Source organism: Aspergillus brunneoviolaceus (genome assembly GCF_003184695.1).
Source record: "Aspergillus brunneoviolaceus CBS 621.78 unplaced genomic scaffold BO95scaffold_1, whole genome shotgun sequence".
Lineage (NCBI taxonomy): Eukaryota > Fungi > Ascomycota > Eurotiomycetes > Eurotiales > Aspergillaceae > Aspergillus > Aspergillus brunneoviolaceus.
This window is the reverse complement of record NW_020290731.1, coordinates 380,299-407,228: the sequence shown is the minus strand read 5'-3', so window position 1 is coordinate 407,228 and position 26,930 is coordinate 380,299. Positions and strand designations below refer to the sequence as shown.

Below are 26,930 nucleotides of genomic sequence, written 5' to 3'. Positions count from 1 at the left end.
TCGTGCGTTTCCTCTTCGCGAGCGAGTTGATGGTTATTTGACCGTAGCAAGTAGTGCTCGGGCTCAAAAAGGACGATAGTCATATACTGTACTTTATTGAACTGCGTTAGCCAGTCCAGAGTTCTTTTCTAATATATATTATCATTCAAGATAGAACCTGCTATCATCTAATCTAACCAGAAAATCACTCAATAGGTCAGAGCTTGAGAAAGGAATGAAGGAAAGGAAGAATAAGAAGAAGAAGAAACAGAACGCCTCGAGAAGATTTCCCAGCCAGCCCAACACCCAATCGTTGACCACAAGCTTCCCTATCCCAACTTCCCCGCTTGAACGTCCTACTTCCTCACCGGGATGACTGGAAATCGCTTACAAGAACGATCCCAGTCCGCTCGAGCTGTCACTCGACCCACTGCTACCGCCACCGAAGAGCGAGCTCAGCCCGCCAAGCCCAGAAAGCCCGGAGGATCCTGAAGAAGCGGCGGATGACTCGGAGCTTCCGCTGCTGGTGCTCGAGCCAGTTGTTCCGGACGACGTAGTGGACGTAGAGGTGGTTCCCAGCTGCGACTCCAACCACTGCGAGGCCTCGCCGGTGTTGGCAATGTACGAGAAGTGCGCGGGAAGCACGAGCAGCGTGCCATCGCAGACCATGTCGCCGGCGGCGCAGTAGATCTTGACCTTGTCCTTGGGGAAGTTCTGGATCTGGCCGTGTTCCTGGGCATTCCGGGTGTAGCCGAAGAGGACCACGCCCTTGATTTTGTCTTTGACGCTGTCGTCAAGCTCCTTAATGGAGTCATCCATCACCGCTGTTCCTTGACTATATAGATCGGATTTGTCGTTAGTATACTTTATTGGGAGGGTGGTTTTGATCGATTGGTGAAGGAGCGGGCTTACCTATATCCACCGGCCAGGATTTGACTGTTGGGACACTTGGATGCAGCAAGGTTGAAGAGAGATTTTGCTTCGCTGATGGCCGCTGGGGAAGTGTTACCGGGCAGGGCGTTGGACACCAGATCGGCTGTGTAGGCGGGACCGACGCCCTGGCAGAGGACTTGGCCGGCCTTGGCCATCTTCAGGTTGTTGCAAACGGCCGGACCAGTTGAGATACCCTGTTACTGTTAGCTAGAGTACAGATAGAAGGGGTAGAGAGGTGTGGCTTACAAGGAGACCCGGCTCCGTAGATGCGCGCGCAAAGATGAAGATGATGGGCTTGCAAGAGCCGTCGCGGAGTTCGTTTCCAGAACTGACTGCAGCATGCTTAGCACTGATATCCGAAGGAAGGATGAAGCAGCGAAACCATACACTGACGGGTCTCAAGACCCATTGGGGTGGCCGCTGCAAGGCCCATGAGGCCGAGGAAAAACAATGGAAGCTTCATCGTGGGTGGTTGGGTGCTGTTGGGACTGGGGGTGCCTTTCGAATCACTCAAGCATCAACCAGACCAGGTTCCATCCCGAACCTATTTATGCAAGTTTCTCATATCCCCATGATTGGGACTAGTTCACATGTCGTCGAGATGTTTTTTCCTTGGATGCCGAGATAGAATGAATTTTCTGGATGTGTAGCTTGTTTCATGCACGATTCTCGTTTCATACTTTCGCAGACAGTTCAACAGTCCCCCATGAGAAGAAAGAAAAAACACGGACCACCTCCTTGATACGGTTGGCAACCACGGATGTACGCTACCGAGGACCCTGAACAGACCCTGAACGGGTGGCTTGTCCGAAATCGGTGGATGAGGCTATTCGCTCGACGGCCAACGGCGTGTTTCAGCACCGGGCCAATTTTTGGGTCGGGGGGTAGATCTGGGTCCGCTGGTGGTACAAAAGTCCGCCGGCCAAGCCGCCTGGGTCTGCCAGGCACCGACATTTTCTCTGGCCATGTGCATGGCTTTGGTGTTGGGGTCTCAAAATTGAGACGAGCGATCAGGGTCTAGTCTATGACTCGTACATAATAGTGTGTGCACGGGGATAGAACCAAACACGGCCGATGATGGCATTCTGATCAGGAACAGGGCGTTTGTTCCAGAATACATATCCGAGGTAAACCCTTAAAAGCTGATCTATGGTTCGTTAGTGATCATTGATCGGCATTTTTGATCCCTTGGGGGAGTGTAGACTGATCAGTTTGAGGTTAATGAGTAATGTGACGTATCGAAGAGTAGAGCCCGGTTGGATTTCCGATGCCGAGGTATGTTATGGAGCATTGCACGGCCATTGATGGAGCAAGCCGAAGGAGAATACGAGACCTCGAATGAAGCCAGAGAATCATAGTCAGCACAGTCAGAGACATAGAGACAGTAACTGGAGTGAGAAAGATATCCTGGATTGAGAAATGGCCGGTGGATGGATGAGTGGTCAAGTGTTCGAGTGTTGGTGTAGGCGGCATGTCCCGTGACCAGCTATGCTTGCTTTGCTTGAAGCATCATCCCTTCCTGTTCAGGCTGACAGCAAATACCATCAACTGACATCAACTTTGTATACTCTCCGAATCAACTTTGCTATTGAAATTGGTGGTTTGATAGCCACACTGTTGAACATTCTTCTGGAAGACTAGCAGAAGTCTAAAAACCTATTTCCATTTGCTTTCGAGATCCATTGCCTGCGCGCTGCGCGTTGGAACACAGTGTTGCGTAAGGTCGGTGCCTATACCAATCAACGAGCGGAGTAGTCTTGTCAAGTATCAATTTATTCCTCGCTAGCGTTAAAGGAATGAATTAATCTACTGCTCTGTCTGACAACTAGCGTAGGGCGTTCCGCAGCCAACCACCACCTGCACTAAACTTGATACAAGAAGAATGCCGATCAAGTGCATCTGCGCAAGGTTTCTGGTCTCGCGAGACCAACAGTCACCAGCGAGATTAGAGCGCCGGGCCCGACCCCCGGACCCCAAGGCACGGCGCCAGCGCCAGCGCCAGCGACCACCACCACCACCACCACCACCGGCCGTGGCGCGCAATTCCACCGAGGAGATGCATCACAAGGCGCGCAACACCACCCGCGCGCATCTGCGAGAACTCCACCGCCGGGTCCAAGCGTCACAGTTGCAGTCTTTCTCCGAATCCGAAGCCACGGACCTCGGGATCGACTGCGTCGAGCTCCCTCTCCGCCCAGATGGGCTCTTACCCGAAGAGACAGACGAAGCCGTATACTTCCACCCGTGGCCGCTGCGGCGCCTCGAGGCTCACCCGGTCGACATGACGGACCCGACCACCCGGGAGAGCGCCCGAGTCAAGGAGAAGCTCTGGGCGCGCTTCGACCGGAAGGGGACCGACCAGGACGGCTTCCTGAGTGCGGTCCTCGCGGACGAATTCCTCGAGTACCTGCGCGAGGGCCCACTGGGCCGTGATACATTGGAGCAGTTCTCGCTGTGGACTGAGGGGTCAGCTAAGTGAACTTACATATTTGATTTCTTGCAATGACTTAGCATTGCTGATAGTGGGGACAAACGGAGGGAGCCTCTCACAGAACCTTTGAAGGTGGCATCATTCGATCGCGGTACATGGACTTCAGCGCCTCGGCGGATCCGGACACGGGGCCGGGGGCTCCGCACGCGGCGGACCTCAAGTTCGAGGAGGCGTGGTGTGCGCGCAAGGGACATCCCCATGTCAGTCTCATCGTGACGCACAAGGTAGCTCCGGAGGAGAAGTTGCTGCGCACCGAAGTCCTGGCCCTGGTGGGCATTATGAGGACACGGCTGAGTCGAGCGGCTCTGAAGGAGCATACGATCATCCCGGTAGGAGACTTCTTTGTGACTAGCTCTCATAGACCTCCCACAGGCTGAACCACTCACGCCTTTGATATAGATCAACATGATATCATGCATGAGACAGCGCCAAGCGAGGATACTCCAGGCGCACTTCGACGGCGAAGACCTGGTGATCCGCAAGAGCCATCTCTACGACTTCACCACGCGAGAACTTCGCGAGAAGAACATCCCCTTGTTCTTGCTTTACATGGCCAGCAGGCCTATCGGGGATACCAAAGCCTACAAAAAACGGATTCGGGAAGTGTAGCCAATAGCTATCAATGTGCGATATGATTATGTGAATCTCCCGCTCCATGTAAAGCAAACCTTGATAAAAATCCATTCTGCTTGGAAATATGAACACAAGAAGAACAAATCCTCATTCCCCATGCCATTTCACGTTATTCCTTCACGTAAGTTCAGGAAACCCCAAATCCCAATCCCGAAACCCCAGTAGCACATCCCCCAATAAATCCCATCAAATATCAAGAGCCATCATCCTCAAGACTCTTCAAGCCATAGCCCCATCCTCATCCTCCTTCTTCACCCCGCCCAAATCCTTCTTCTCCAGCTTGTAAAACCCAAACCCCTCCTCCCCAACCCCTTCCTCCTGCACCTGCACCTTCACCTTCGCCTTCTTGGCCGCCTTCTTCGGCACCGCAGCGCCTTCACCATTCGCGTGGTCCCCACCCACAGTCCCGGCCTTACGCTTGGGCTTGGTGGGAGTCTCCGCATCGGCGGCGGTGGTGGTGGCTGCTCCATTCTTCTTAGCCGGGGTCGTGATAGGGGTTGTATCGGTGGAGTTCGAGCCGAGGGCTTTAGCATGTCTCTTGAGCTTGGCTATGCGTTGTTCAATGGCGCAGGCGGTGCAGTCTTTTCAAGTAGTTAGTGGGGTTGCCGGTTTGGGCATATTTCAGAGGGAAAGGCCCGGGGCGGGGGGCGTAGGTGGAAGCGGAATGAGGGAAACGAAGAATAGAGAAGGAAAGAGACTTAAGTCAAATTTAGGTGAAAGAGAAACATACCTCCCCCCATGTGCTGGGCCAGTTTCTGGCAGTCAAGTTTCAGTTGGCCGTGGCATTGGTTGAGGACGCCGACGAAGAGCTGGATTTTCGGGATAGAGGCGTTAGTTGTATGCATGCATGGTAAGGATATTCAGCGGGGAAAGAGGGGGGGGGGTGGTGTAAGACCTTTGCGTCGGCTTCGGAGGTCCATTGCACCGGCATTTTGAGATCTTGTTGCTTGGTCTTGGATTTGAGTTACGTGTGTTTGTAGTTGTAGGTGTTGTTGTGGTTGAGGTTGAGGTTCGGGTTCTTGTCCTTGGGTTGTGTAGAGGGTAGTATCGTGCGGGGAGGGATGAAGAAAGATGGTTGCGGGATGTGGAGAGTGGGAGGAAAAGAGAAAGATAGAAGAAGGGTAGGGAGAGGAGAATTTATGGTTTTGTGTTTCTTGGACTCGAGAAGGTTGGCTGGATAGTGGGTGTCATTTGCTGGTGGTGAATGTTGCAGATGTGAAAGATAGCTGAGTTGGGAGTTGGGAGGGTAGAATTACTGGCAAGACAACGGGGAGTGTTTGCTGTGTCTTTCTCAAAAGTGTCTTTTTCGATGAGAATTCTGTCTGCGCTTGTCGAAACCACTGGTACTTCAGCTCAAAAAATAAGGTCCTATCGCCTGATACGTTGTTCGTGAGGATCTACTCAACCCTGACTATGAGGTTCAGGCGTGTGTCTGTTGAGTTCAAATGTGATGCATAAATGTACTGTACCTTTCAAGGTTGGCTTGAGTCTGTAGACATCAATAAGAGATGTAGCGGTAGGAGATGTGAAAAATTTCACAGATAATGATAAATAGGTGCGCATACCCCAGCTCTATCGGGGCTGCGGCTCTACACATTTGACGTGGTTGATATGCGTAAGGATAAAGTATGATATAGTAAGGTATATGATCTTCCCACCCACTCTGGGAACATTGAACTACCACCCACCCTTGCCAGCATTTCCCGTACTTTCCTCGATCTTCTTGGGCATGCCTCGCGTCGGCTTGGACTGCGCCGCCTCGTGCTTGCGAAGCTCCTCGGGAACCCGGGAGATAGGCGACTTGATGAGCATCTGTTTGAGGTCGTACCTGCAGAGGACAAGTCAGTAAACGAAGTGGGGGGATACCAAGCTGAAGACGAGGTATCTGACAAGAACTGGAAGAACATGGAGAAGAAGGAACATACATAACGTCGGAATCCTCGTTCCCGAGGAAGGTGATGGCAACACCACTCTTTCCAGCACGACCCGTACGACCAATACGATGCGTGTAACTCTCGATACTCGTCGCCATGTTGAAGTTAATGACCAGACTGACATCTGGCACATCGATACCTCTACCCGCCAGGTCGGTCGCCACCAACACATCGGTCGACCCGTTCCGAACGGATGCCAGCGCCGCCTCACGCTGTTCTTGCGTTTTACTACCGTGCAAAGTGACAGACGAGAAGCCCCACTGTTTGATCTCCCGAGCAATGGCATCGCAGTTGCGCTTGATGTTGACGAACACAATAATCGGAGGCCGGAAATCGCCTGACGACAGGATCTCGCCGAGGCGTTTCTTGCGCTTGTCTTCTCCTGCGATCAGTTCCACGCGCTGCTCGACTGTATCGACGGCTTCACCGGCACTACCAATGGTCACAATGGCCGGACGGCGGAGGTATTTGCGGGCGATGCGTTCGACGGCTGAAGGCATGGTGGCCGTGTACATCATTGTTTGACGGTAGCGTTGGAGATGGGACGGTTGATTCGAGTTGATATGGCGGCTCATTGCAATGGAGTTCTCGGCCTCCTCGGTGTCCGGCTTCTCGTTGGTAACAGGCAAGGCATCCAGGATTTTGTTCACAGGCTCTTCGAAACCCAGATCGATCATCCGATCGGCTTCATCCATGATCACGTAGCAACATTGACTGAGGACGAGCATCCGGCGCTCGATACAGTCGACAAGACGACCAGGCGTAGCGATAATGATCTCCGCACCATCACGGAGACTGTAGGCCTGTTCCTCGAACGAATGTCCACCGACGATACTGACGACGTTGAAGCCAAGCGGTTGGGTGAACTTCTTGGCTTCAATCTCGATCTGTTGCGCCAATTCACGAGTCGGTGCCAGCACAATAGCGTAGGGTCCGTCGTTCTTGCGCCATTCGAATTCGTCAATCCGAGGAAGCTCCGCAATGTAGCAGAGAAGTGGGAGAAGGAATGCCGCCGTTTTACCGGAACCAGTGACAGCCACACCGATGAGGTCGCGATTCTGCATCGCGATGGGAATAGCCGCACGCTGGATAGGAGTGGGTTCTTTATAGCCAACCTGGCCGATAAGCTCCAGTAGCCGCGAGGGCAGTCCCGATTCATCCCACGAGCGCATTGGGTTGGGCACGCTCCCACCCTTGGTACTAATGTTGAAATCTTCCTTGAAGATACGCCAATCGCGCTCGCGCATATGTTCGAGCTTCTTCTCGGACCAGTGCTTGTCCAGCTGGTTGCGGGTACTCTCTTCGCGGCGACGGCGCTCCATCTCCAGGATTTCGCGCGCGCGGATGCTGCCAGCTTCGCGGTCGCGGTCCTCTAAAGCCCGCGCGTAGGTCTTGGCCACTGCGTCAGCCACATCGTCGCCGAAGCCAGCCAGACGGCCACGGCCGAAGAAATTGGCTTCGTGTCGGTGTTTGTAGAGCGGGTTGTAGTCGCCGCTAGTGTCTTCCTCAGCGTTCCACTCGAAGTTGAATTTGCGATCCGTCGTGCGCTTGCGCTTCTTCTTCGCGGAGAAATTCGACGTCTGGTCGGCGCCCATGTACCGTTGCTTGATAAGCGCGGCTTGTGCTGCTTGTTCCTCCTCAGCGTCATCCACGGCGCCTCTTCTGTTCTTATGTTGTTTGCCAGGGCCGCTGGTCAAGCCATACGACATCGATTTAGGGGGAGGGGGCGGCGAGAGATCGTAGTTCTTGGTGTTGCGCATCGAAGCCGGCGCGTTGGGCGCATCGGAAGAGTTGCGCATGGCTCGTGGACCGGTGGGGATCGAGCGGGAGTTGTCATTGTGGCGGGACTCTGATGAGCGGTTGGAGGATGTGTTGTCGATCGTCTCGGAGGACGTCTGATCAGTCTTGAGTCTGCGCGCAGCTTCGACTTCCTTTTGACGCTTCTCAAGGGCAATCTTTTCTCGTTCCTTCTTCGACAGAAATTTGGGCTGGGGATTGTTAGCTGTGTAGCTTGATTTAAACGAAGCCCGAGTGAAATCTACCTTGGCAGCTGCAGCATCAGCTTCTCTTTTCTTGCGCACCAGCTCCTCAACACTCAGAGGTATTGCAGCTGGTCGTTTCGGGGCTCCCCATCCGACTTTCTTCTTCTTGGATTCTGGCTCTGGCGGCGGAGCAGGTGGAAGGTCCTCCGGCGGTGGCGGAGGTGCGGACGTGTCTGGCGGCGGAGGAGGAGCTGAGGAGTCCTCTGGAGGCGGGGGAGGAGAAGAAGGACGTTCGATAGGTTCTGGAGGTGGCATAGGAGGAGGGGGAGTCTCCAACGAACCGTTAGTGATTATACCATCCATGGTGAGTTGTGGAGATAGAAAGAGGGAGGAAATACAGCACGCCGCTGGTAGGCGTTTGATATGACCGACTATCAAAGGCGGCAGGCGGCGCCGCGGAGTCTAGAATTTCTACGGACGCGCAAGGAAGCTGGGACCGCAGTCAGTCACGTGTAGAGTATGTTGAAGTATACAGTCACCAGCTATTGTTTTTATCATGAATGCCTACCTGATGCAAGTTGCATATATATGAAGACTTTTATTCTTGACCAAATTCCTCAATATATTATTATTTACAGCTCGATATTTGACCAGAACGAAGCACCTCTCAGCACCTACACCAACAAATGCAAAACGAACCCAGTAAACGAAGTAACCAGGCAGCTCAGCGTCTCTCCTCATAAACAACCTCAAAGTCTCCCAGGTGCACGACATGGCAATCTTTTGTCTCCCTCAAGAACCGCGTCCCATCCTCCCCCTCTGCAAGCTTTACTTGAAACCTCTCGAGCAACTTCGCCAACACAATCCGCATCTCGATGTAGGCCAGCCCTCTGCCAGCGCAGGTATATGCACCTGCGACAAACGGCATGAAGGCTGACTTTTTCAGCGTCAGCTCTGGCTCTTCGCCAGTCCAGCGCTCGGGAATGAATTCCTCGGGACGGACATAGTTCCGGGGGTCTCGCTGGACGGGGAGAACAGGGACGCTGATAATCGTGTCGCCCGGGATGAAGACGGTGGTTGTTGATGAAGATGAGGATGCGGTGGTAGAAGTAGGCAATGGGACGTGAATACCCTCGGGGGGCGTTTTGCGTGGGATTTCTCCAGGGACAGGGGGCTGGAGGCGGAGGGCTTCATTGATACAGGCGTTAAGATAAGGAAGAGAAGTGATAGAGCGGTAGTATGAGGCTTCAGGCTCCGAGTCATTCTCTTGATCGTTGCTTTGCTCTCGAAGACGCTGTGCAGCTTCGTCGAGCTCCGCTTGGAGCTTGCGTTGAACAAGAGGGCTGCGTGCGAGGTGAAAGATCACAGTCGCCATGGTGGTGGCCGTAGTGTCTCTATTGTCGAGTCAGATCCGTATTATCTCTCTCCCAATAGTCCTGGGAAAGACATATGCAGCAATTTAGGGGTAGGAAACATACCCTCCGGCAATGACCATCAATTCCCCCTCACTATACAGTGCTGACCTCGACAAATTCACCATCGCCGGCATCATCTTACTCATCGCATCAGTAGCCTCATGTTCCGGCGTATGCAACCGTTGCATCTTCTCCCGGATCCGCGCCTCGATCCACGCGCCGTAACGCTGAAGCGGCGAATCTGCTCCAGGCAGGTTAACCAGAAGACTCATCAGCCACGGCGCCTGCGAGATGATCCGCTGGCCGGCAGTGACCTGCCTCACAAAGTGCAGTGCCGGATTGAGCTTCCAGTTCTCAATGTTCTCGAACGAATACCCCCAGCCAATGAGGCCCATGAGGTCATAACTTAGCAACTGCATTGTATCCGGACCAGAGACCACTTGACCAGCTCGCTGACGTAGAGCATCGAGGAACCGGTTCGTGGTCTTGACGACTACAGGCTGATAGGACTTGAGAGCTAAAGTTCAGTAGCAAAAAGTCAGCACACTCACTTCGATCCTCGGCCCATCTCTCATTGATCACTCTTAATGCGAAAAGAGACAAGCAGGACACACAAACCTCGAATATTGAACGCCTTATCCCAGAGCGCCTTTCTGCGCTGCGTGTGGGCCACCGGATCTCGCATATGAAACACGGCAAAGTCCTCGGAGAAATCGCCCGCGGCTTTTAAGCGATCATACCAGATGGCCCGAGTACACCGACTCGACGCGCCGTAGATGACCTCGATTGCGTCGGCCGACAAGACGCTGAGTTCCTGGGGCCCCGTTCGGACGATATCGCCATACTGGTTGTGGAGATCCCAGATGCGCTCAAAGTCTCGCTCCTTTCCGATGTTGCCATACGCCGCTACGAGCTTCGATAGCTTCAGGGCGACTGGGCCTGGGAAACGACGGAGGCGGTGGAAGAACGCCCGGTAGATCAGAACGGAGGCGAAAAGAGGAGCGTAGAAGCAGAGGTTCAGTGCAGATATCGCGGAGAGACCGCGGACGAATGCGCCGATACTCCAGGGAGACTGCTGCGGGTGGGTGTTCACCACAGTGAAGCCCATAAGGGCGATATTCACAATCACATGCCACAACAACCAGGTACGGATCTCTTTGTTGTTGCGTTCCCCACGGATCCAATAGAGGAGATGGGCGCTCACGCCAGCCAAGGCAAGAAGAGGGCCATGCTGTCTGGTGAGGTCAGCCAGGTCGATTGACACGGCCATCATTGACGTTGTGTTAATTGGTCTCTCTTCGCGATGACCCCTTCTGGAAAAAGAAAAACATTAGGGAAAGATACTGAGGGAGGAAGATACGAGAGAAGGATTCTAAATAGTTTCTCATGTCGCAAATTGACAGCGCCATCTCCAGCACTAATCGATAATCCCGACCCTCCTACAACGGTGGGGGGCCTATCATAAGCATGGGAACTCGAGCTGACTTTCAGTTACTAACCTTGAAGTCTACTAAGTCTATTAGCTGAGGCTGAACTTGCCAGCTTGGCCCAATCACACATAAATATCTTATTCAAGTAAATTACGAGAAGAAATCAGCTCTGTCATTGGATGGTTCGGTAATACTGGGCATGGATCCACTTGCTAGTTATTCGATCCCAAGGGTCTGTGGTAAGGCACTGAGTCGAGGAGCTGACCTGGAAGCTGGACATTTACAACACGGTCATTTGCATTGGTGGTTAGGGTTATAAGAGGAAAAGTAAAAAGTAAAAGCTACCTACGCATTAGAATACAATGGAGACAGTGTCCAATTCTCATAATAGGCCACCCAGTTTCACATGAAATCGTTGGGAAGCAGTCAGAGAGCAGGCTGATTCGTTTGCCCCCAACTGGACAGATCACTTGCTCCTCCCTCCCTCAACACGCCTGAGTCGCTGAAAGCTGCATAATCAATAAAATAGGTTGGGGAAATAGATTGAGGGGCTATTGTTCTACACATCGACAAGCCGTTGCCGGCCTGGATTGGGAAAAGGGAAACCAACCACCGTAAAAGGGATATCAGGAGTTAACAGACCTGGGCTATGGCAAGCTCAGGCTGATATAGTGAGTCTGGGGAAGAGCTCACGCGTCGCCGTTGACAGGCGCCTGCTGGTAGTAACCAGCATAAGGGTTGGCTTGGGGTGTAGGAACAACTACTTCCGCCGTCGCTGGGGTCACCGGGGCGGCTGCCACCGGGGCTGGTGCTGCCGCCGCCTCAGTAGCCTGCATGTGCGAAACCGAGGCAGGCCCGTGGACCTCCCGGTCAAGGGTCATGTACTCCTTCGCCGCATCCTTGGTGCCGCGTTCCAGGAGATAAACCATGTAGACTTGCACAAGCTCTCGCACTGCTTGAGCGGGAAGGGAACTCTTGGTCCGAATTTCATCGACGACTTGCTTGATGCGCTCGTATTGGACCGTTTCGGAGGTCGAACTCGTGGGCTGATCGAGTTCGAAGTGAAGATAACTCGTCCAGAACGGACGGCTGTCCAGGTAGTATTGCTGGTTCTTCTGATAGACTTGACGAGCCTCTTCGGACGAGCCCTTGATCTTCCACAGAAGGCGAGCCCATTCCGCGACGAGAGCCGCCTTTGTGGCGAGGTCACACTGTGGCGAGTCAAGCTGAGTCTTGTACACCTCAATGGCAGCTTCAAGTCCGCCGTGGCGACGCGACATGTTGGCCAAAGACACTATCGTCTCCACGTGGTTGGGCAGATGAATCAGGATGGCCTCGTGAATTTCCTTGGCAACATCCACGCGGTCGCTCATCTCTTCGAAATAGGCATACTGCAGCCGCGTTGTCGGGTTGGCAATAGGCACGTACAAGCAGCTTGCACGTTGGTAGATAATGCGGACTTCCTCATCCTTGCCGGGCTGAGCGGCCATCCAGCGGGCATAACGCTGCCAGAATTCATCGTAGTGAGCGCAAGTCACGAGACACCTCTCGTACAGGAACTGAATACGAGCATAAGATCCCTCGGACTCCTCGAAATCCAAGTACTTCTTCCAGTTCGATAGCTGACCTTCATCCAGCTCAGTAACATGGAAGTATGGACGCTTGATCTCCGACTCGTAAGTCCAACGCTTGGTGGTCTCGGTCTGGGTCTTGGAGAAAATCTCAAGGTGGTGACTATCGACGCGCAGTCGGAGATCTCTTTCAACTTCAGCCTCGGCCTTTGCACCGGGAGCAATCTGACCTGCAGCGGCGTCGAGCTCCGCTCGGAATTGTGACAGCGTTTCGGGCGATGCCAGTTCGGCAACGGGCCGAGCTTGCGCCAATTGTCTATACCGCTCGAAGTACCGAGCATACTGGTGCATGGGGATGTGGATAACCCGACCCAGGATGGCGAAGATCTTGTCAACGGCCTCCACACGTTCCTCGAACTCGATGTACTTATCCCAGAACGGGTGGGCCAAGAAGTCCAAGCCGACACTGCTCGCACCACGTTCAAAAAGCCTGAGCACAAGCGAGAGAAAAATTAGCAAGCAATTCGACGCTGAAGGTCAAAGACCAATGGGAGGGAGTGGGAGGAGGATGCGGGGGAGGAAGGGGAGAAGATGGCAAGGATAGCAAACATGAGCATCAGATTTCCAATGCCTGCGAGTCCGAACAATTGAACAACCAAGTGGTGAGAACGGTGGGTGGGGACGTCTGTTTTTCCTCCTTCTGCACCGAGCGCAGAGTAGGCGTCACCGAACACAGCCGATGATATTCGTGCAGGGCAAGGTGGTTGAGACGTCAAATCAGATAATTCAAAACTTCTTCTTTCAAAGGGGGGGAGGGAGATAGGACAGCCTGAATAAGCCATGGGTGAGAAGTAAACTCCAGTTTTCTTTTTCTTCGGAACCCGGGTAAGGTGAAATCTCACCCATCATTGAGGGAACTGTTGCCAGCGGAGATTTGCACCCCGCAGATTCGGCACAACAACAATGTCCGTGCTGCGTTGATCATGGTTACGAGGGCAAGGAAAGGAAAAAGCATCTCTAGTTATACTTACTCTCGGATCACGTCAGCGTCGTGAGAAGTCTCGGCCTTGAAGGAGCAGTAGTTGGTCCAGAGATCGACCGAGGGGGAGATGCTAGCAACACCTCGCTCATAGACCTGTAGCTGTTAGCGACCACCCAACAGATCGTTAGGAAGCAGGTGAACCATGCGTACCATATCTGCAGCTTCGGTTCCGGTGAGGGAAAATTCCAGGTCGGCATACTTCTTCCAGTATCCGAACAGCAGAGGGAACTTGGCCAGGAAGCGATCGTAAACATTGCGGACGGTGGTAATAGCTTGGGGGTTGGAGTTGCGGTTGATGCCACCCTCCAAAGCCTCGGCAGCGCGAACAAGTTTCTCCCATGTCTCGAAGTTATCGGGGTCATCGAGCTAGAAGGAAAAGGCAGGGTCAGCTCGTGGGGTCCTAGAGTAACCTCCAGAGAGCGCAAAGAGCTAAACGGAAGAACCACTTCATACCAATTCAACTTCAAGCTTCCTCAACTCCGCATTCTCTTCCTCGGAGCCTCCATAATTGTAGTCCGCCATGATGGCAGCAGTATGAGCGGGGGTGGTCGTTGTACGGATTTGAAGTTGAAACTCCTAAGAATCCGGGGAGAGATAATCGAGAAAGGAGGAGAGATCAACAAAAGCAACAAAACAACAACAAGAGACACGATCCGACGACAAGGGGGGGTGGGGGGTGGAGAAGAAGGAGTCAAAGTTGGTGAATCCCGCAAGGAGGAAAGGCGACAAGCGTAAGTAGCGAAGACGGATGAACCTTGGACCTTTGCTAGTCTACATACTTGCGGAACTAAGCCTCTTCGGATTTCTGCTTTCTCTGAAGTTTCCCTTCTGCGGGCGGGCATTTTTCTGCCCGTCGCTTCCGCCAGCCCGATCTAACTAACCTTCTGGCTGCCTTCTGCTGCCTCAGGCTTCCGTTTGTTTTTCTCTCTCCCGAGTCTCCCTCTCTTCCCTCCCAAAACAGACTAGCGCCGCTCTTTCAACCGTCTGAGATTTGAATGCAAAGCAAATCACAAGTGGTGGAAAAGATAGCGCGGCAGTTTCCTGAGCACGATTTCAGCGCTTAACTCTTCCCTCCTCCTCCCCCTCCCCTCCCCTCCTTTCACAAGTCCCTCCCCACCTCCAATTCTTCGAGGAGTAACCCACTGAAGGGGAAAAAAAACCCCCTCAATTCCTCACAATGGCCACCCCGCAAGCCGCCAGCAGCCTGGCGAGCAAACTGCCCACGCGCCTCCGCAACTTCTTCGCCCGCTATCCTCCGCAAATCTATTCCACGACCGTCCGCCCTCCGATCACAGTCCCCAAGCCAGCTGCACTTGCTCAGGCGGCGGCCGGCGCCGGCGCCCCTAACGCCACGACCACGACGACGACGACGACCACCACCACCACCACCACCTCCTCCACCTCCAGCACCACGCCCATCACCGACGCGATCACCGAATCCCTCCTCCCATCCCCCTACACCCCGAACCGCGAAGCGAAGGGCTACCAGCCGCCGGACCACAAGTACTCGGACGCGCTGCTGTGGAAGGGCCCCAAGGGCCAGCTCAACCCGTTCCTGCCGCGGAAGCTGGGCGAGCGGAAGTGGGAGGGCCCCCGGATCGGCCTGCGCCGGCAGGCGGAGCTGGTGAAGCTGGCCCGCCAGTTCGGGGTCGAGGAGCTGCTCCCGCCCAGCCGCAAGTCGGCCGAGTACAAGGAGGCCCGCCGCGCCGAGAACCAGGGCCTGGCCGTCAAGGGTACCGGTGTCGGGCAGAAGGTCAAGGGCCACAAGTGGGAGCGCACCATGGAGGCGCGCCTCGAGGACCGGCGCAAGGCCATGCTCGAGATGCCCGAGATGGTGCGGTTGTGGAAGCAGGTACGTTTTCTTGTTCACCCAAATCAGTTGGGGCTTTATGAGTTAGGAGAGGGGTGTATGGAATTGGATTGCTAATGCGTTTTTGTTTTAACTACAGAGAGGTCATGGTCGTGGTTGGAAGCAGTGGCCCAAGAAATAGAGCGGTCTCTCGCTTTCATTTTATCTTGGCGGGGCTTTATGCACCCCGTTTTTTTGCCGCGCTTCTCGTCTCGATACGGTTTCTCCGAAATCAACTAATGTTTGGAGGTTATTGGGGGCTGACTTCCAGGGCCTGGGATGGATTCGGGTTACTACATGACCAAACCCCACCCTCGCTTCTTCGGGTGAGCTTTGATTGATCATCAGCCTCATTCATCATCATCGTCATCATGTTTCGGAACGGGAGTTATCTGTTTGTACAAATCGCTATATTGTTCTATATCAAGTCATGCATTTGAGTGCCCTATCCCAAATATTCAATTCCACTCTGCTTATCCGGTATCTGGTATTGCACACAACCCAAATGCCCTTAAAACGCCCTATAATCATATGCAAAAGATAGCCCCATAGTCCGATTATGCAATCTGTCACGGGCCATAAGACGGATCCACAGTATCACCAACCATGACCGTCCGAGATACGGCGGAGGCCTCCTCCTCGTCCACGGCCCCCAACGAAGCCAACCCAAGATGCCGTCCGAAGTAAATCTTATTCCCGACCTTCCGCGTCTTCGCCAACGTCGAATAGGGCTCATCTCCACGGACGCCAGTGTACTGGTCCACGCAGACCATCTGGCACCGTTGACACGACCCTAAAACATTGAACGGGACACCGTTGGGGCCACCAATGCGCACGCTCTGCCACTCATCTTCAACGTAAGGCCTCTCGGCGTTCGCCGACCTGGGAATTCTCTCTGCGACCACGATGTTGGCGCGGAACACACCGGCGGCGACGGCCTTTTTGTTGCTGCTGCCATTGCCGCCGCCGCCGCCGCTCGCGGTGTTGTTGCGCTTGATCGCCTCGTTCAAACGGTTGACGGAGGAGCGCGAGATGAGGAGGATCGGACTCTCGTTGGACAAGAGGATGGGATTCTGCGGCGACGCCAGCTGGGCATCTTGCGGAAAGGAGCCGGGCATTGTCATCCGCGCTCGCAGAGGCGAGTTTCTATTGATGAGGGGGCCGGTTGAGGAAGCAGATCTCGTCGTTGACGATTGTGGGGGGAAGCGCGCGAGGGTGCATGGCACACCCAGAAAGTTGGAGAAGAAAGAGGAGACTTCGTGCGATGTATAGGCCTGCACGATGACTTGGTCACCACAGACGGTGGAGGGCTTGGAGGAGTTCTGACATAGCGAGGTGGACACGAGGTTTAGATTCCCACGATGAAGGGGGATTTCTAGGGACTTTCCATGTGTAGAGGGTGCGCCGCCGCAAGTGATCCGCAAGAACCCGCCAGCAAGGTCGATGGCCGGCCGTATCAGCGCCATGCGCGGATATCTCTTCTGGTTGAGCGCCACACCAGTCCCCTGATGGATCAGACACCATTCCCTGTCCCATGCCAGTCCCTCCGGGTGGATCTCCCAGCGTTTACCGTCAGGCACTTTGAATGCGGCGCAGCTCTTAATAGGGTAGATTGATAGACTCTCCACATAGAACTCTGGCTGCTGGATGAGGTTGTTGACCCCTGGGGGTGCCAGAGTACACACGTCGAGACTCTTCTCCACAAAGAACTCTTCCAAGAAAGCCACGAAAGTGTTGATATCCCTTGCACTGCTCATCGCACCAAGACTGGCCCTCAAAATGCCAGTCGGTCGGCCGTCCATAATGTCATGATCGTCACCGCAACGCAACCCATGGGAGAAATGCCGGAGCATGTCGGCACCAGTCCAATCCAGACTAGCCGCTGTGCCTCCAGGGTTGCAGAGCGTACCAGATCTGATCTGAATGTTCTTGACGCCTGCCAGTCTCTCCACCTCGGACTTACCAATCCAGGTACCCTGACTATTCCGCAGATTGAATGCCAGAATCGGACCCTGCGAAGACGAATCACTATAGTCCGCGTGGGGCGACTTATAAACATGGCAGACTCTCTCCCCGTTATGATGCCGCAAAGCAACCATACGATCATGTAATTTCCTGGCCAAGAAGCGCGTGTGCGACGAGACATTGCTCATCGAGCCGAAGAGGCGCGCGTGCGTTTCAAAAGCAAGATCCAGCGCGATTATGTTATGAAATGGCAGAGTCCCATCTTCCAGCCGTTCGTGTATCGAAGACTGCTTCTTCGCATGCCAAGGCGTCTCTTGCGTGAGAACCATATCCACCGTCCCACCACCAAAGAACCTCCGCTTATCGAAGATCTGTCCTGCACTCTTGCGGACAATCAATGCCCCAATATCCGGGAATCCGAAGATCTTATAGAAACTGAGCGCCGTGAAATCGGGTGCGTTTGCCGCGTCGCTCAGATCGAGTGGAGATGTGGAGACCAGGGAAGCAGCATCGAGCATGGTATAGACCCTCTGGGAAGACATGGTACGGATCTTTCCACACCATTGGAGCGGAAACCGACGACCGTTCATGTTCGACTGCGCAGGAAACGCAAACAGCCGGTTGCCCTCAGCGGAGGCAGAACCCAACTCTGACATCCAGCGCTCGACCTCGTTGTCGGACATAAAGCATCGACTCCCGAGCGCTGCGAGCTCACGAGCCCCAACCAAGCTCGTGTGCGCGTCAACATGGTATCCATACCAGAACCCTTGGGTTGTTGCATCACGGAGGGCATCGGCGACTAATTTAATAGCCGCCGTAGCGTTGGCCACAAAGACGAGATCAAATTCTTGGGGGTCAGCGTTGAAGAATCGAAGAGCTCTTAGACGTGTGTCGTCTATCCGCTGCGTCGATAGTTGGGAGGGCGCAGAGAGTGAATGCGGGTTGCCGTAGAAGTTGGAGGTGAGGTCACGCGAAAACGAGTCGATCAGAGACTTTGCATATAGGGTCGTCCCGGCATGATCAAGGTAGGTGGTATCTAGAGAAGCCGAGGGTGTCAATATATTGCTCTTTCTTGTGTGTAAGGCTAGCTGACTCCAATAGTCGAACCTTTCAGCAAAGGGTATTCGCGCTCCCGAATGACATCAATGTCTTCCGGATAGCTTCGACTGTATTCAAACCCTACTTCTTTTGTTCCATGGTCACCCATCTTGCCCAACAGTCTGCAGCAGCGTGAGCAGCATCAGAGCTTAAAAACGATTGTTTGTGGAGTATACAGTCGAGGTGGGCATCGCCGTGGAGAATCGAGATCGGGGTGGCGACCGGTTGTTCTTGCACGCTCACACATACAATGATCGGGAGGGAGCTTGCGTGATGACCAAGTAAGGAAAGATTCAAAATAAAGAAGAGTTAGATCATGGCGAAATATGTAGTCACACGTAGTTATCGAGCAAGACAAGACGGGATGATGGTGTCAGGAACAAACGCCTAACTAATACTTTATTTCAATGACTTGGGCCGATAAGGCTGGTTATCGGAGCTTACCGAAGTTGAGCTCCAACGGTTCGCCACCGACAATTATTCAACCCCCGGCAGCAGGAACATCCGAAAAGTCAGAAGAATGTTCCTAAGGGAATAGCGGGGAACTGTTAGGCGACCGAAAATTAGAAGTTGAGCAGAAATCTGTGTGACAGTGCGAAATGTTATACTTTGTTTTTAAGGCACCAGGGCGGAGGAGAAGTCAAACTCCCCCACTCCTGCTTTCTTATCGAGCGCGGGGAGCGGCGGCCAGATCCGATGATCCTGGCTTGCATCATTCTTCTTCAGGACTAGATGATTTCCTCAAAAGTGGAGGCCTCAATACAAGGCACAATGTACGGTGTAGATATTCATTAAAAAACCAAATCGTATGACACATAGAACAGCCGTACGAAGCATTAACATCCCCAGGGCTGCAATCGAGCACAAATCATGCGGTATATCTTTCAGAGAGAAGCACAGTCAAAGTATGTGCTTGAGCTGGTAGGTAGATGCAACAATAGTATCAAAGGAAACAGTGTCTCGTAAGTCGTGAGCGCGATCGCATCTCTTCATGGGCCTAACTCCTAAACCGGCCCTCTGTGCATCATCAATAATTTCCATCATGAACCATATACCATTCCATCGTAGTCCGTAAAGTCGTAAATAGAGAAATCAATCCTAGACTTCATAGTGATGTCGGCTGCGTGAGCTGCTATGGCGCCTATGACCGCGTCGACTGCTGTGACTGCGGCGCCGCACAGTCGTCTCCTTGACAATCGTGTCCGGTCGGCGGTAGATCATCATCGCCAGTATCGCCGTCCAGAAAAATAGGATCACCTCGATTATCCCCAATGCAAAGCAAGCTTTGAGCATCGCGCATGTTTTGTTGATGTGGAATGACAGCGGATTGTCCGAGGTGTAGCCATAGTATCCGAAGGGACCAAGCGAAATGTACACTGAGCCTCCATTCCAGTGCGCACAGTCGGCATTCGTGATGAATCGCAGCTCGTAGACCCCTGCGATAAATGCGCCGAAGAATAGTAGATCCACGAAAGCGACGAACATCGCTGAACGTCGAGTGGTTGAAATACGAATCATGGTATCGATACACCAGAAAGCCGCAATGACGCTGACAATGAAAATGACCAGGATATAGGCCGGGGTAATCATGTTTGCGTTCAGATAGCCGTTGACAAAGTAGGCCTATCGTGCGGATGTCAGTTGCAATACTCGGGAGGGCTCAATTCTAGCTGTGGAATGTGCCTACCATCATTCCGATGATCGGAATTAGAAGAATAAGCTCTAAGAGCCGATTGAGGATGAAGAAGAGACTGCCAATCATCTTGCCTGTTGTTATTCGCACAATGCGAGCGAATCAATTCGACTTAACAGTTGCTGAATTGGCTGCGAGAAGGTCTATCGAAATTCAAGATGGCTGCAAGATCAGATAAAACAAACGGGCTGGCGAACAGCTACAACGTCATCATACACTCAGTGAAGAATGGCGATGGACGGGGAGGGCGATAGGAATGAAAATGAGACCAAGGCTGGACGGAACAAGGTACAACCAGGCTCTGACGTTGCGCCGGACGACGTATAGCGAGTAGTGAGGGGATCGGTTAGGTGCCGATCTAAATGCAACTCGATTTTTTGGAAACGCACGAGAGAGAAACCCACACGCAGTTAGATAAAAGAGAAGCAAGGGTGCAGATGATGCATCCCAGAAGACAGAACTCAACAGGAGAAAACTGGTAGTTGGGAAGAAAAGAATGGGTCGGTCGGAGGAAGAATATGCACGTCGGAGAAAGGAAGAGGGGAGGCTGGGCGACTGAGGACGCGGGGTGGCTGGGAGAACAGTCGATGAAGGTCGTTACAAGGGCGGCTCGCTGCGTCTCACCATAGCCTGACTATGATGACATTGAAGCGGTTGACCTTCCAATTAAGCCGTACGTAGATATAGACTAAGTTAGTTCAAGGGTAACGGTACCTTATTTGTTGTTGGTCCATGAGCATCATGGCATTGTTATGATTGTTTACTGTAGCAACAATAACAAGACCCGGTCATCGGTGGGGCCGCCACGAGGGGAAGAAAGAAAGTCTAGAGCCAGCCGTCAATGATCATCAGGGACAACCTCAATTACTCGATCGATTATCATGGAGTAAGTATCCGAGGCGAAGAGAGAGTCAGTCGGCGTCAGCGAGGTAATCATGACTTTCTAGAAAACAGATAGTGTAGCAAAGTATGTACATTGTGTACAGTTTGTACAACCTGTACAGTACATGCCGCAAATACTGCGCTGTGATCACCGCCAGCGGTTTCATCATTGATCCACTCATTACGGAGTAAATCCTCATAAAAAGCCCACTTACCGCCCGCAAATCCATGGTCGTAAGTAGACCATAGAACTTCTGGCCATTCGGAACGAATGTTGTGGTCTCTGTCATTTCCCCGCCTGTTGTTTGAACTCAATAATATACCCTCCGTGACTGATAGCCACACTTTTCCCGGAAAAAGAAGAAAGAAGACAAGACAAAGAGAGAAAAATAAGCCAAGATCATCATCACAGTATGAGCCCGAAAATGTTCCATGCAAGTGTACTGGTATATGTTCTATAAATGGCAACATAATGAATCCCCCTCGCATTGAGGCGACCGGGGTAGCCCCGTCCGGTGCCTTATACTTCCCGCGAATGCAGCTCAGTCAGATCCCGCCCTCGATCAAGCTGAGCAGTCATCACTCGTGTGGGTGCATGGAGAGCTGTGACCGCCTGTGGTCGTTGCGAGTCATACGTTGTGTCGACCTCGTATTGTGGAATCGATCCATTCAGTCCTGGGTTGCGTGCTCGAGCATACCCAGACTGCATCTCATAGCCATTTGCGTGAACGTCCTCGCTAGATGAGGACCAATTCCCGTCCTCATCCTGTGATCGACGAGTGTACATATTTGTAGCGTAGGGATTGGATGTGGGGATATAAGCCGCGCCATTGTCTGCACCGACCATCGGCTTTGCCTGGCTGTCTTCTGCCGGGTGACGGAGCGCGGCAGTACTATCTTCGAATCTCACCATGTTCAATGGATTCGATGGGGGTAGCGGCTCGGTCCCCCAGCTGCGGATAGGATGCGCGCGACCTTTCTTCCAAGGCTGCGAAAGAGGTGGGAAATACTGATGATAGGAGATAACGGCGCAGAGGATCCCGAGAAGCGATCCAGTGATGACGTCGAAGGGGTGGTGTCTCGCATCCATAATCCGACTCACCGCAACGAGAGTAGCACCCAGGCTCGGTATCATGACCAAGAGTGCTTTCCAGACCTCACCTTTGTTGTCCATTATATGCAGTTTGCCACTCATCCAGAGCGTCAGGTAGAACAAACCAGCAAACGACGCTGTAATGTAGGTCGAGTCAGGAATCAGTTCCAATCATTTGGCATTGCAGAGACAATCTTACAGCTACTGTGGCCTGTTCTTGTAAGTCAGCATACGATCAGTTTCAAAGTGTTTGCAGCATTGTCGAACCTGATGGCCATGAACGGAAGCCGTCTTTGATGAGCGCATGTTCGCCCGTGCAGATGGTAGAGTTAGACAAGCCTGGGATTGCATCCTGGCTTCCTGCGCGAGGCTGGCACCGATCAATGAAATCCGGCCGAGGCTTGCCACAGGCGTTCTTCAATGCTTGCGTGATGACGAACGTCAGCCCCTGAGAGAGCAGGAGCCCCAGTATTCCACAGTTAAACTCCCATAGTCGATCCTTCCACCGATACGGGCCTGAAAATTTCCGTTTGCCGGATACTGGATCCCTTGGTTTGTTGTGGGAAAAGAGACCATCTATAAGAAGGGTATAGACGGCAATGATGACTAGAGGCGCCACTCCAGAGATACAGAGAGCTTCCTGTATCGTGATACGCTCGTGAACAGCATATGGATACTGGATGGAGATATTTCGTAGCGAGAAATGTTGGTGGTAGGGTTCAATGGAGTCGAGAGCATAGAACCCTGCAATACAGACACTGGTACAGTCTTGTTAGCAGGAATTCCTGGCGGTCAGTTCATGATGTGGACAAACACGAGTATAACATAGTCCGCGATGTATCTGGAGCGAGACGAAAGCGTTAGCCATTCCTTTGGGGTTTGGGGATGAAGTAAGTAGGCAAAGCAAGCCTCCGTCTGGACTTACGAAAGCACAACCCGCGGTCTCAGGCGCTGCTTGGAAAAGAGCAGCTTGTCGGGCAGGCGATTCATCATGCAATGAACGCAGCGCCTAGCGATATTCAAAATTCCAGAATCAAAGCAGATAATCAAGAAACAAAGCTATGTCTAGCAAGTAATTTGTTGACACTGTTGTTGAAAAATTACGTCTGATGGCTGTGGTGTAGGGAAATCGAGCACGTGAGGGGATCGATCAATCAGCTAGGTTGCTGCCATTCGAAACACCAATCAACAAAGGAAGAGGAGTCCAATTGAAAGAAAACCCAAATGCTACCAAACGTTTGTCTACAATAGGCAGTGGACGAAACGTACGAAGTACAGAAGATGAAAGGGAGAGATAATTGAGAGAAGAAGTCAAGAAATCTGAAAAACGTTTGCTTTATTGCAGGCCCGCGGGTGGGCGAACTTAAATGGTTGGGGGCATCGCCGCACGATCAGCGTGAATGAAGCCTTGGTCTCTTGGTATCAGCGGCTGAGTATAAATACAGGTAGTTTGGGAGGGGCCAACTGGTAAGTGGTAAGTGGTACGGAGTAAGTTACGGAGGATTGACCGCCCCAAGGACAACCGCCTACAGCCTCCACCCCCGCAATGTTTGACAAGCCGCTCAGCCACTTCTGCACGTACTGTACACGCCATAGGGCTGCTGGATGCCGGTTGCAAATTTCAGAGAAATAATAATAGGTATCTTGGAGCTGTCACAACGAGTCCCCAAATCATCAAAACACACACTCGATTCCTTAGTAAGACTGCATACATATCATTAGATTAAGTATATTTACTTTGTTCCTATTTAACTCCTCTGAAAACGAGCCATCACTTAGTGATACGGGTATCATATCTTAAGAAGAAGTCCAACCCTTGGTTCGAACACTAGTTGCGTGCATTAGACTATACCGTCCAGGAAAAAATAATGAGTTGGTATCCGGCGGGATCTGGAACCCACATACAGAAATTACCAACCCTGAAATGATGCTGCCTAAAGTCTTGTCTTTCTTAGGACTCCACCCGGAGACCAGCTCATCGTACTAGCTAACCACGAGTCCAGAATAACTGCAAAGATTCCTCACTGGCAGTCATGAACCGAATGACATTCGATATTGTACATTATCACTAAAAACTACCTTGGCTGGCCGTAAGACAGCCACTCATTCAGAAACCTCTTATAACCGTCTGACCATCATTGCCGGCTCTCATCTGTGTGCCATAGCCAAAGAAAATAATCATATTGCCAGAACTAGAAGGGAATATTCAGTATAAATTAAGAAACAAAAAGGAGTAAAGTATGGGTCCAGGATTCATGTTCGCGTTTTGTCCGAAGGATAACCCGTCGAGAGAAAACCAAGTTAACAGACGGTGATAAACAGACCGAGACTATGGCTTATGGTTAGCTCAAGGTCTCTCAATAGACGTTCATCAGAGTATACTCACGGAGATGGGTTATAGTCCTCGAAGAAGTTGAGGTAGGTGTTGCCGGTTCCCTTCATTTCATAACCCACGGTTTGACCAGCCGGGCACGAGAAAGAGGCAACCAGGTAGGAATTTCCGGGTGAAATGGTGATTTCTCCATAGTCCTGTTTGACCGACGGAGCGGTGTTATAAGTGGTCTTCAATCCAGCAGCAGAGGTCAGCTGAGAAAAGTCAACCTTGCCGTCACCACTGAAGGTGTAATCAGAGGTCTCAAGGTCCTCCTTGTTAGGGAACAAGAAGATGAGGCTGCATGTCTTGCCGGAGTCAGAAGATGGGATATCAAAATTGAAGATGGTCGACACTGTGGACGAAACGGTGCCGAAGAGCTGAGAGCCATAGGCGGTATCAGGGGTGGAGGAGTTGACAGGAACAATGAGATGAGGATACTCATAGTCACCAGACAGATCAGTCGGGCAGCTGGCAGCGCCTGACCGAGTAGCGGAAGCTGATGGTTGAGTGCTCGCAGGCTGGGTTCCGGTGGATTTAGTACCGGCAGGCTGAGTAACAGCGGGCGAAGTACCAGCGGGCGAAGTGCCTGCAGGTTGAGTTCCACCAGGTGCACTTCCAGCGGGCGGAGTACCGGCGGGCGAAGTGCCTGCAGGTTGAGTCCCACTAGGTGCAGTTCCGGCGGGCGGAGTTCCACTAGGTGCAGTGCCGGCGGGCGTAGTGCCGGCGGGCTGAGTTCCAGCGGGCTGAGTGCCTGCAGGTTGAGTCCCACTAGGTGCAGTCCCGGCGGGCGGAGTGCCGGCGGGCTGGGTTCCACCAGGTGCAGTGCCGGCGGGCTGGGTTCCACCAGGTGCAGTTCCGCCGGGCTGAGTTCCAGCGGGTTGAGTTCCAGCGGGCTGAGTTCCAGCGGGCTGAGTACCAGCTGGTTGAGTGCCGGCAGGCTGAGTTCCACCGGGCTGAGTAGTATGAGGGACACCTGGAACACTAGTTCCAGGAATTGGGATCGGAACAGGAACAGGCTGGGTACCAGCAGGTTGAGTCACGCCAGGCTGACCGGGCCGAGTGCTAGCGGGTTGGGTGCCGGCGGGTTGGGTTCCACCAGGTGCAGTTCCGCCGGGCTGAGTCCCAGCGGGTTGAGTTCCAGCGGGCTGGGTGCCGCCAGCGGGCTGGGTGCCAGCTGGCTGAGTTCCTGCTGGCTGAGTTCCTGCAGGCTGAGTTTCGGCGGGCTGGGTGCCGGCGGGCAGGGTGCCAGCGGGTTGAGTACCGCCAGCGGGCTGAGTGCCAGCGGGCTGAGTTCCTGCGGGTTGAGTGCCGGCAGGTTGTGTGCCGGCAGGTTGTGTACCCTGAGGAACGCCAGGAACACTAGAACCAGGAATTGGAATCGGCACAGGAACACCAGAAGTTCCTGCTGCGCAATTGGATTGGATCACGGTAGTGGTGACGGTAACTGTCTGAGCTGAGGCACATCCAGTGCCAGGCACTGGTGCACTGGAGACAGGTCCACCCGGTATGGAAGCAGAAGATTGACCTGGGGAAACTCCGCCAGGCACGGGTGCACTTGAAGCAGCGCCACCCGGAATGTAGGAAGATGATTGACCTGGAAGAACAGAGCCAGGTTTGCCAGACTGGCCGGGCACCTGAACCGATGACACTGCCGTAGCTGTGCCGCCGCCGCCACCAGCACCAGCACCGGAACCCGAGCAAGAGTCGGCGGCCAGCGTGATGCTCGAGCAACCAGTCACCGCGGAGCTCTCAGTGGTGTAGATGTTCAATTCACCGTTGTCACCCGTCTGGCATGCCACAAATGTAGAGTCGCCCTGGTACTCCAGCTGACCGCCGGACGAAATTGAGAAGCCAGTCTGGGCGGTAGAACCCAATTCACACTGGAACTGGGTCACAGAACCTGTCGACGTACAACTGATTAGCATTGTTTCTCGCTTTAGCATCGTCCGATTTCAAGACTTACTGGTCACGACACAACCACGTCCGCTGCTGTCAGTAATCGCACCGTTCGAATCGATGCAGAACGAGGCTGCAGAAAGACCACCACCGAGGCGATTCTGGCCATCACCAAGTTGGCCTACCGTGCCAGATGCGGCGCCCGAAGCAGTCAGGTGGAAGCAACATGAGTCGGCGCGGCTGACGAGGGCATTTCCTCCAGCAGCGAAAGCTGCGAGAGTTGCAAAGTTCTTCATCCTTGTACTAGCGAGCTTGGTCGGCAGCTAGGGGGTGAATGGACTGGACGGCTTCCAGTATGGTGCAAGGTCGTTGTTATGACAAGAACTCAAAAGCAACGTTCAGGGCATGTGCAATTCTTTATAAGAGATAGTGGACACAACCAGGAACGTCATACTATCTGTTCCGACACAACAAACAGGTCCCAGGGAACACGATCAAGTACCTCCACATGTAGATCGAGAGCATTGAAATAGACCGCAGCTAATTGCAATGACTCTGCAGGGTCGACGATACCATGGGCCCGATGAAGGGCCACCATGGGCCCAGCCAGACATGGCCGACGAGCGAACAGGCAGTCAGCGAATTGGCCGGCAGTCTCGGGTCTGGACAC

The 26,930-nt window shown here is 53.1% G+C and overlaps 11 protein-coding genes across 11 annotated transcripts; 2 read left to right on the top strand and 9 right to left on the bottom strand.

Annotated features, from left to right (window-relative positions):
* Positions 1-122: 122 nt before the first annotated feature.
* Positions 123-1,490, bottom strand: BO95DRAFT_3243 (cutinase family protein). The gene is made up of 4 exons (XM_025581833.1): positions 1,300-1,490; positions 1,159-1,244; positions 892-1,106; positions 123-814 (listed from the first exon to the last, which is right to left on the bottom strand). Exons 1-4 carry the CDS (start codon positions 1,373-1,375, stop codon positions 367-369), a joined length of 825 nt encoding a protein of 274 aa, XP_025447981.1. The 5' UTR covers positions 1,376-1,490; the 3' UTR covers positions 123-366.
* Positions 1,491-2,133: 643 nt separating this feature from the next.
* On the top strand, positions 2,134-4,085 carry BO95DRAFT_477922 (uncharacterized protein; the record flags this gene model as incomplete). The annotated part of the gene is made up of 4 exons (XM_025590009.1): positions 2,134-2,187; positions 2,747-3,378; positions 3,465-3,732; positions 3,803-4,085. The coding sequence occupies 4 exons, from the start codon at positions 2,134-2,136 to the stop codon at positions 4,010-4,012; spliced, it is 1,164 nt and encodes a 387-aa protein (XP_025447980.1). The 3' UTR covers positions 4,013-4,085.
* A 144-nt stretch (positions 4,086-4,229) lies between these two features.
* On the bottom strand, positions 4,230-5,178 carry BO95DRAFT_509981 (uncharacterized protein; the record flags this gene model as incomplete). Its single annotated transcript, XM_025591318.1, has 4 exons — positions 4,932-5,178; positions 4,767-4,845; positions 4,292-4,617; positions 4,230-4,253 (listed from the first exon to the last, which is right to left on the bottom strand). Exons 1-4 carry the CDS (start codon positions 4,965-4,967, stop codon positions 4,230-4,232), a joined length of 465 nt encoding a protein of 154 aa, XP_025447979.1. The 5' UTR covers positions 4,968-5,178.
* A 488-nt stretch (positions 5,179-5,666) lies between these two features.
* Positions 5,667-8,344, bottom strand: prp28 (mRNA splicing protein PRP28). The gene is made up of 3 exons (XM_025591317.1): positions 8,013-8,344; positions 5,962-7,958; positions 5,667-5,864 (listed from the first exon to the last, which is right to left on the bottom strand). The coding sequence occupies exons 1-3, from the start codon at positions 8,313-8,315 to the stop codon at positions 5,714-5,716; spliced, it is 2,451 nt and encodes an 816-aa protein (XP_025447978.1). The 5' UTR covers positions 8,316-8,344; the 3' UTR covers positions 5,667-5,713.
* Positions 8,345-8,555: 211 nt separating this feature from the next.
* Positions 8,556-10,710, bottom strand: BO95DRAFT_469740 (cytochrome P450). Its single transcript, XM_025589463.1, has 3 exons — positions 9,986-10,710; positions 9,431-9,884; positions 8,556-9,346 (listed from the first exon to the last, which is right to left on the bottom strand). Exons 1-3 carry the CDS (start codon positions 10,638-10,640, stop codon positions 8,677-8,679), a joined length of 1,779 nt encoding a protein of 592 aa, XP_025447977.1. The 5' UTR covers positions 10,641-10,710; the 3' UTR covers positions 8,556-8,676.
* A 776-nt stretch (positions 10,711-11,486) lies between these two features.
* On the bottom strand, positions 11,487-14,157 carry BO95DRAFT_402500 (putative mRNA splicing protein (Prp39); the record flags this gene model as incomplete). The annotated part of the gene is made up of 4 exons (XM_025583889.1): positions 13,864-14,157; positions 13,561-13,776; positions 13,400-13,503; positions 11,487-12,858 (listed from the first exon to the last, which is right to left on the bottom strand). The coding sequence occupies exons 1-4, from the start codon at positions 13,930-13,932 to the stop codon at positions 11,487-11,489; spliced, it is 1,761 nt and encodes a 586-aa protein (XP_025447976.1). The 5' UTR covers positions 13,933-14,157.
* Positions 14,158-14,446: 289 nt separating this feature from the next.
* Positions 14,447-15,742, top strand: BO95DRAFT_437626 (mitochondrial 54S ribosomal protein mL59). Its single transcript, XM_025585320.1, has 2 exons — positions 14,447-15,262; positions 15,360-15,742. Exons 1-2 carry the CDS (start codon positions 14,588-14,590, stop codon positions 15,399-15,401), a joined length of 717 nt encoding a protein of 238 aa, XP_025447975.1. The 5' UTR covers positions 14,447-14,587; the 3' UTR covers positions 15,402-15,742.
* On the bottom strand, positions 15,721-18,676 carry hxB (putative molybdenum cofactor sulfurase protein (HxB)). Its single transcript, XM_025581771.1, has 2 exons — positions 18,332-18,676; positions 15,721-18,260 (listed from the first exon to the last, which is right to left on the bottom strand). Exons 1-2 carry the CDS (start codon positions 18,429-18,431, stop codon positions 15,829-15,831), a joined length of 2,532 nt encoding a protein of 843 aa, XP_025447974.1. The 5' UTR covers positions 18,432-18,676; the 3' UTR covers positions 15,721-15,828.
* A 744-nt stretch (positions 18,677-19,420) lies between these two features.
* BO95DRAFT_349946 (uncharacterized protein) lies at positions 19,421-20,084 on the bottom strand (the record flags this gene model as incomplete). Its single annotated transcript, XM_025582019.1, has 2 exons — positions 19,421-19,945; positions 20,010-20,084. 2 exons carry the CDS (start codon positions 20,082-20,084, stop codon positions 19,421-19,423), a joined length of 600 nt encoding a protein of 199 aa, XP_025447973.1.
* An 851-nt stretch (positions 20,085-20,935) lies between these two features.
* BO95DRAFT_469737 (phosphatase PAP2 family protein) lies at positions 20,936-23,353 on the bottom strand. Its single transcript, XM_025589462.1, has 5 exons — positions 22,916-23,353; positions 22,805-22,831; positions 22,258-22,748; positions 22,190-22,201; positions 20,936-22,127 (listed from the first exon to the last, which is right to left on the bottom strand). The coding sequence occupies exons 1-5, from the start codon at positions 22,981-22,983 to the stop codon at positions 21,418-21,420; spliced, it is 1,308 nt and encodes a 435-aa protein (XP_025447972.1). The 5' UTR covers positions 22,984-23,353; the 3' UTR covers positions 20,936-21,417.
* Positions 23,354-24,134: 781 nt separating this feature from the next.
* On the bottom strand, positions 24,135-26,772 carry BO95DRAFT_3116 (putative GPI anchored cell wall protein). Its single transcript, XM_025581770.1, has 3 exons — positions 26,328-26,772; positions 24,377-26,264; positions 24,135-24,319 (listed from the first exon to the last, which is right to left on the bottom strand). The coding sequence occupies exons 1-3, from the start codon at positions 26,554-26,556 to the stop codon at positions 24,292-24,294; spliced, it is 2,145 nt and encodes a 714-aa protein (XP_025447971.1). The 5' UTR covers positions 26,557-26,772; the 3' UTR covers positions 24,135-24,291.
* Between the last annotated feature and the right edge of the window lie 158 nt (positions 26,773-26,930).

Coding starts and splice junctions, on each gene's coding strand:
- BO95DRAFT_3243 (XM_025581833.1), bottom strand. CDS start 1,375: ATGAAGCTTCCATTGTTTTTCCTCGGCCTCATGGGCCTTGCAGCGGCC. Junction 1,245..1,299: donor GGGTCTTGAGACCCGTCAGT/GTATGGTTTCGC, acceptor AGCATGCTGCAG/TCAGTTCTGGAAACGAACTC. Junction 815..891: donor ATCCTGGCCGGTGGATATAG/GTAAGCCCGCTC, acceptor CGATCTATATAG/TCAAGGAACAGCGGTGATGG.
- prp28 (XM_025591317.1), bottom strand. CDS start 8,315: ATGGATGGTATAATCACTAACGGTTCGTTGGAGACTCCCCCTCCTCCT. Junction 7,959..8,012: donor CTGATGCTGCAGCTGCCAAG/GTAGATTTCACT, acceptor AACAATCCCCAG/CCCAAATTTCTGTCGAAGAA. Junction 5,865..5,961: donor AACGAGGATTCCGACGTTAT/GTATGTTCCTTC, acceptor TGTCCTCTGCAG/GTACGACCTCAAACAGATGC.
- BO95DRAFT_469740 (XM_025589463.1), bottom strand. CDS start 10,640: ATGATGGCCGTGTCAATCGACCTGGCTGACCTCACCAGACAGCATGGC. Junction 9,885..9,985: donor TAAGGCGTTCAATATTCGAG/GTTTGTGTGTCC, acceptor ACTGAACTTTAG/CTCTCAAGTCCTATCAGCCT. Junction 9,347..9,430: donor TTGATGGTCATTGCCGGAGG/GTATGTTTCCTA, acceptor ACTCGACAATAG/AGACACTACGGCCACCACCA.
- BO95DRAFT_437626 (XM_025585320.1), top strand. CDS start 14,588: ATGGCCACCCCGCAAGCCGCCAGCAGCCTGGCGAGCAAACTGCCCACG. Junction 15,263..15,359: donor TGGTGCGGTTGTGGAAGCAG/GTACGTTTTCTT, acceptor TTTTAACTACAG/AGAGGTCATGGTCGTGGTTG.
- hxB (XM_025581771.1), bottom strand. CDS start 18,431: ATGGGTGACCATGGAACAAAAGAAGTAGGGTTTGAATACAGTCGAAGC. Junction 18,261..18,331: donor CGAATACCCTTTGCTGAAAG/GTTCGACTATTG, acceptor CGGCTTCTCTAG/ATACCACCTACCTTGATCAT.
- BO95DRAFT_469737 (XM_025589462.1), bottom strand. CDS start 22,983: ATGATGAATCGCCTGCCCGACAAGCTGCTCTTTTCCAAGCAGCGCCTG. Junction 22,832..22,915: donor AGACCGCGGGTTGTGCTTTC/GTAAGTCCAGAC, acceptor GTCTCGCTCCAG/ATACATCGCGGACTATGTTA. Junction 22,749..22,804: donor GCGGACTATGTTATACTCGT/GTTTGTCCACAT, acceptor AGACTGTACCAG/TGTCTGTATTGCAGGGTTCT.
- BO95DRAFT_3116 (XM_025581770.1), bottom strand. CDS start 26,556: ATGAAGAACTTTGCAACTCTCGCAGCTTTCGCTGCTGGAGGAAATGCC. Junction 26,265..26,327: donor ACGTGGTTGTGTCGTGACCA/GTAAGTCTTGAA, acceptor GTACGTCGACAG/GTTCTGTGACCCAGTTCCAG. Junction 24,320..24,376: donor GAGGACTATAACCCATCTCC/GTGAGTATACTC, acceptor CATAAGCCATAG/TCTCGGTCTGTTTATCACCG.